Raw genomic sequence first — 6,264 nt, 5'->3', positions numbered from 1 at the left:
AGGCTTGAACTTACACGGATCGCTCCCTCGAGCAGGAGCAGGAGCAGCAGGAGCAGGAGCAGGAGGAGGAGGAGGAGGAGGGCACCGCGGCGCGATTGACACGCATATGCCTGCAGGCATCCTCCCTCGGCCCCCACCCCCACGGCCGGGTTCGGGTGGCTCCTCTCCGAGCTGAAATCCGAGAAGAAATCCTTGCATCTCGCCTGTTTGCTTTTTTTTTTTTTTTTTTTTAAAAAAAAAAAAAAAAAAGAAAAGAAAAAGAAAAAGATCCAGAAACCCGTCGGTATTTTTGCTCCACTGCTTCCCATCCGCAAGATGAAGAAGTTTTTCGACTCCCGGCGAGAGCAGGGCGGCTCCGGCCTGGGCTCCGGCTCCAGCGGAGGCGGGGGCAGCACCTCGGGCCTGGGCAGCGGCTACATCGGGAGGGTCTTCGGCATCGGGCGGCAGCAGGTCACGGTGGACGAGGTGCTGGCGGAAGGTATGGCCCGACCCCTCCGGTGCGCCGGGAATCAGGATCTCGTGCTGATGCAGCAGGACTGCTTTCCAGTTGCCCGGTGTATGAATGGGCTTTGACCGGTTGACCCTCCTCCCTTTCCCCCCCACCTCCACCTCCACCTCCACCTCCCTTTCCTTGCTCAGTGAACCCTTGTCCTTGAGAAATTTAAAACTGAGATTTGGAAGTGACAGTGTTCACGGGGAGGGGAGGGGGTGGAAGGAGGTTGCTGGAAATTGTTTACCTGCAGGGAGGAAGGAGGAGGGGGGGGGCTTGTATTACCATTATTATTAATTAAAAAAAAAAAAAAAGCTGGCAAGCCAGTGTTTGTCGGCTTCACAGAATTAGGAGGATCGGGTGAGAATAAGGTACGTGTGAAAGTGCAAAGGCATCCGGTGTCGGGGGCTGGGCTTGCCGTCCTCCTCAAACTTGAAATTGTGATGCGAGGGCCCAAGGGTGCAGGTGGAGTAGCTTTAAGAAGAGAGAGGGGTTTCTCGTTCGGCCCAACTTTCCCTCTCCCTCCGGCAGGCAGGCAAGCGTTGGAGGAAGACAAGGGTTTTCAGAGAACGGGAATGTGTTTTTCTTAAGAGCCAAGGCTCTCGCTCTCTCTCTCTCTCTCTCTCTCTCTCTCTCTCTCTCTCTCGGTGGATTGGACTAGTTTTGTTTCCTGACCCCAACTGTAATCAGGTCCCCAGGATGTAGCCAAGATCACAGAAATTACACGAGATGAATGTGGTTATTTTGAAAACCAGTCTAACTAGGCCCCCTCTCCCTCCTGTTTTAGTTTTTTATTTTTATTTTTATTTTTTTAGCGAAAAGAATTACTGGAGAGTGGCACCTGATTTTTGTTTTCCCTCTGTCGGAGAAGATGTCATTTAGGTCTGCTGTGTAAATTCCCTCCAGGTGTGCTCATCTGTGTATCTAGAGATGTATAAATATATGTATTTTACGCCTCCCCCCCCCCCAGGCTTTCTGGAGATCTTTGCGTGTATCTTTTGGTAACCTTAACCTCGACCTTCACAATTACGCCAGACTCCTACTTTTCACAGCCCGTTGCCTGCCTTGTGTGCTTTTATTTTTAATAAAAGTAGCAATTTCCTTGGCATGAGGCTATTCAAACTAATTGGATGGGGCTAACCTGCTTTATTTAGGTTGTGTTGTCCACTGAGAGGGGATGGAGGAAGGGGGAGGCCTCTGCTACTGCAACATGGTGGTCTGTGGGGGGACAATTTATTAGCTGGAGAAGGAGCCTTTTTGCGAGCTAAGGTCGAAGCAAAGGTCCTAACCTGGGCCTGGGAGATGCCTGTCACGGGTGAGTGTTGCAGGCTGGTGGGTTGGAGGAGGAGGAAGCTGTGTTTGGCTCTCAGCTTGTGCAAGTACTGGGTTCAACTTGGTCCCATTTTTCTGGGGTTAGGGTAGAAGCTTTTACTTTAAAAACACTTAAAAAAAAAAAAAGATCTGACAATTCATGTCCTTGTGAAATTGTTGCTCTTTCCCATTCTCAGTACTGCTCTAGCCGGACTTAATCCGGGGCCTGAGTCACCGTCCCTCTGGATCTTTCCCTGTGGGCTTTGGTGCAGGATGGGAGATGCTTCTGTGCCCGCTGCCAGATCCGCACCCTTGAGTCTGATCTGTGTCTTTCATCCCTGTGCCAAAGCCCTTAACTGCAGTGGGATGGAGAAATGGAGAAGAAGAGTGAGAGAGAGAAATCAGGAGGAATGAGGGGGCACGGAGCTCTTTCCTTCTCTTTGAATGGCCTCTGCTGACTTTATAGCCCAGGAGCATTTTGTTCAGCTAGGATATTGTCTCATTGTAGTTGGTGCTACCCTAAGCGGTGCCTGTTCCCCAAGTCTAAATGGTGGGGAAGAGAAAAGACAAAATTGGTCTTTGTCATCCAGGCTGTCCTCCTCTTCCCTGGAATTCATCCCTGAGAATTGCACATCATGCATTATGATATTTTTAAGTGGAACTTAGGGCTTGCAGCTCTGCATTCATATTCACCCAGCAAGCAGTTATGGAGTGTTTATGATGTGCCAGGCACAGTGCTAGGCCCTGGGGGTATGACATCAAACTAGATGCTGTAGTTTACGAACTACGTTGAAAGATGGAAAACAACCAGCTCGAATAGAGTGATCTGTGCAATCTTGGAGATCAGCTTAGGGTGCCGTGGCCCCCAGTTTTTAGAGAGCCAGGAATCGCTTTCTGCAGGAAGTGGCTGACCAAAGAGTGAGTAGGGGCTCCCCACGTGTGGAGACCGCGTGGACCAAGACTCAGAGCAGCAGGAGAGAGTCTTGTGTAAAACTGGGTCTGGTGATATAGCCCTCTCTATGTTCTTTGACTATAAGCAAGTTTGAATATGTGGCTCTAAGAAGTATATAGCTCTGTAGGAGCCGGTATACAAAGTATTTACGTAGCACCTACTAAGTGAAAAAGTACTACTGAATTCTGAGACGGGTATAGCGTGATGTCTGCCTTTAAGGAGCTACCAGTGACTTTGGGAAGACAAGGCAAATATTCACACGTACAAGGTAGCATGGTTACAGCACTGTCTGTCGAGTCGGGCAGATCTAGGTTCGGATTCTGGATCTGTTTTTTACCAGCTGTGAAACCTTGGATAAGACATTTCAAATCTCTATTGAATCTGTTTCCCTATGGCAGTGGTTCTCAGCATGTGGAGTCCTGCATCAGTAGCATCGACATTACGGAAGCTCGTTAGAAATGCAAATTAGGCCTCACCCAATAAGCCAGGAGTGTGGGGCTTTAACAGATTTCTGTAGAGGTTGTGATGCAAGCTAAAGATCAAGAACCCCTACCCTGTGGAGTGGTTGTGAAGATCAAGTGAGGCAACGCGTGTGAATTATTTAACGCTTTTCAGGTGTTCAGTGAGTGAGTGGTAGCCATTATTTGCCAGCAGCGTTACATCCTATATATATATAGTTCAGGGGTGTTGGGGGGTTGTGAGGGTTAGTTTGGCTACAACAATCTGCAGCAATCCTTTTCCCCCTTGTAGGTGAATAGAGTCAGATACTTTTCTGCAGAAGCCTCACTGGCTCCTTGAAGGGCTAACAGATAGATGTTTTGGGTAACATGTTTCTTCCTGCACCCTCTTCTCTTCGAGTCCCCAGGTGCAGACCTAACCACCAGTCCCAGCCAGGATTGCCCAACGATGGTGAGAGTTATGCATCGAGCACCCAGGGCAGTGGCCAGGCAGTTTGGGGAGGGTAGGTTTTAAACACAGACTCTCTCAGCATCACAGTTGGGAACCTGTCACCCCTGTTTCTCTAATCTGGGTATCGGTGTGTGCCGTATAGTGAGGAATGTGAAAGCACCAAGGAAGAGGTGCTGGAGTAGGACAGGAGAAGGCGTCCACAGCATCGGCGCTGCTCGCCTGCCTTCACTAGCTAGTCCACCCGGGCTTGTCTGGGGGAAGTGAAGGCTCTGTCGTTGCATGAATTCAAAGGGACGTGGCTATCTAGGCTGGGCGCAGAGGAGGAGATGCCCTGATGACTTCTTCATCATGTCTGAGGTAATGGGCATATGAGGTCAAGGGAAGATTTGGTTTAAGCTTCTAGAATGAGTTCAATGGAAAAATTGGAGCGATGCTCGGAGGAGGACTGAAGAGCCGTGCTTTTGTTAAACATCCTTAGCTATATGAGGCCTCACATCTAAGCTTTAAACAATTAATATTGAACACCTGCTGTGTGCAAGACCACATTGCAGAACCGCATCAGTTCTCTGTAAGGTGGACCACGTGCCCCTTCAGAGCAGTTTCCTTACACTGAGTAATCCAGGTTTAGAGTTAACGAGAACTACTGAGTGACTTTCTATAGCAGTAAACTGGCAATTTCTCCTACCAACACCATAAGGTAGTGAGGTTGAAACACCTAAAACAAACAAGTATACACGTATGTGTATGTATGTGTACACACACGTAGCGTATGATTACGTTGTGTTGGTATCGCTATGACATATGTGTGTATCCATTTAGTATTTGTTAGGCCTTCTTTGTGGCAGGCACTGTGTTTGAGTCCAGAGCTACTAAGATGAGTAGGATGTGGGCCTGGCTCTTAAGGAGCTCATTGACCAACAAATGACCCCAAGATCAGTGTCCAGCACTTAGCATGGCCCTTGGCATATAGTAGATGATAAAAAGATGTTATGGTTATGAGGTGGTAAGGAGGGAGGGCCTGAGGGCAAGGATTTCTGGATGAAGTGTGGTTTGAACAGGAATGGAAATTGCCCAGGAGATGGTCCACAGGAGATGGTCCAGATGAGAGTTACCCGAGGCCTTCCCAGCAGAAAGAGTAGCATACGCAAGGGTGGGGTGGTGGAGCCGTTTGATGAGCTCAGGGATACCGAGTAGTCTGGTGTTATCATTTAGGTTAGTCTAGGTTTCCCTTCCAGAATCAAGGAAAGAAGGACATGGAATAATAGGAAATTCTTTCACATTTGTTCCTTGGCTGTTCCATGGCCGCTGGCTTTCTTCCGTCGCCCTCGGTCTTGGTCCTTCGAGTAAGTATTGAATAGCTGCCACCCGGGGTGCCCTGGTCCTGTGCTAACTGCAGGGCTAGGGAGGGGATAGTGTCTGGGGGAAGGGGAGCGGTCCTACAGGTTCAGTGAGAGGCGAGCGGCGTCAAGGAGAAGCAGGTTGGGAGTGGGATGACCCGTGTTACAGAAAGGAGTGGATGGGGCGGGGATGATGAGGATGTGTGACCTGAGCAGAAGGTATGTCGGAGAGAAAAGAAGGGGCGGTACGGTGATGGAGAACTTTAGTGCCAGGCGGGGAGGTTGGTTTTAAGCACCTGAGGTCTTCTCTGACGCAAACACTGATGTGATCCCTCCCACTTCAGATGTCTTTGCCTGCTGGGAAGTCTGGTTTTTTAGTGGCAACTGCAGATTTTCAGGGGGTGGTTTGTGAATGGTGTCTTCTTCCTGGCTTCAGGCATGATGACGGTTATAGCTTTGCTAAATATAGCCAAATCTAGAATTCAGAAATGAAATCCAGAATAAGCATTTGCATGGTCAAAGCCTTTCCTTTGGTCTTTCTAACAAAGTCACACTCACTTAATGAGAGATGGTAGCGAGCGACAGTTTCACGTGGGTTTTGAGTGGGAGGTTATGAGGGGAGGCGCACACTTGAACCTCAGTGGCTGAGACTGCACGTGGAGTACACAGGAGAAGCTCGGTCGCCGTTAGTCAGGTACACGTGAACTATGACTGCATCAGGGCGGTCATTGCAGTGTTTGAACGCTGACACGTCAGGAAGGGGCTCACACCACTGGGTCCCTTCGTTTTGTGCTTTTCAGAGGGTACGTGCTTTCTGAGCCTGCTTAGGGACGGTGACATCTGCATCCGAAAGAGCCAAACAGTGAGGCTCATAGAGATGGTATTGTCTAGTGAAGTAGCATCTGGCACTGTGAAGTAGCCAGGAGGGGCCTTCCGTCTGCTTTTCTGGAGCCAGCATTTCCGTGTGGGGGAAGGAGCGCCACAGGTCTACGCGGGGAGACCAAGGTTTGTTGGCCCGTTCGATGCCGCGTCCAGGGCCGGTTACTGAGCGCTCCTACGTGTGGACGTCAGCCAGCGACAAGTGAGACTCTGCCTGGAGGAGCTCACCCTGATCGAACTGCAGATACAGGAGTCCATAGCTCCCCACGTGTCGGAGTGGAGGGGGCCGGGTAGGGGAACGGCCGTGAGGCGCAGTCAATTCTGTGGGGTCAGGAGTATCAGGGAAAGCTAAAGAAACGTGATATTTGAGGTAGGTCTTCAAAAAT

General features: G+C 49.8%; 1 protein-coding gene across 8 annotated transcripts in view; it reads left to right on the top strand.

Moving 5' to 3' along the window:
* Positions 1 to 6,264, top strand: part of AAK1 (AP2 associated kinase 1) — a 148,226-nt gene that overhangs the window by 313 nt on the left and 141,649 nt on the right. For all 8 annotated transcript variants that reach the window (XM_055328165.1, XM_055328168.1, XM_055328166.1 and 5 more), the window contains exon 2: positions 3 to 478. In XM_055328165.1, the coding sequence (XP_055184140.1) occupies positions 316 to 478 (163 nt within the window). In that variant the 5' untranslated portion in view covers positions 3 to 315. The remainder of the gene's footprint in view (positions 1 to 2; positions 479 to 6,264) is intronic.

This window comes from Nyctereutes procyonoides, unplaced genomic scaffold, assembly GCF_905146905.1.
Source record: "Nyctereutes procyonoides isolate TBG_1078 unplaced genomic scaffold, NYPRO_anot_genome, whole genome shotgun sequence".
NCBI classification, from domain to species: Eukaryota; Metazoa; Chordata; class Mammalia; order Carnivora; family Canidae; genus Nyctereutes; species Nyctereutes procyonoides.
This window is presented reverse-complemented; position numbering and strand designations above follow the sequence as displayed.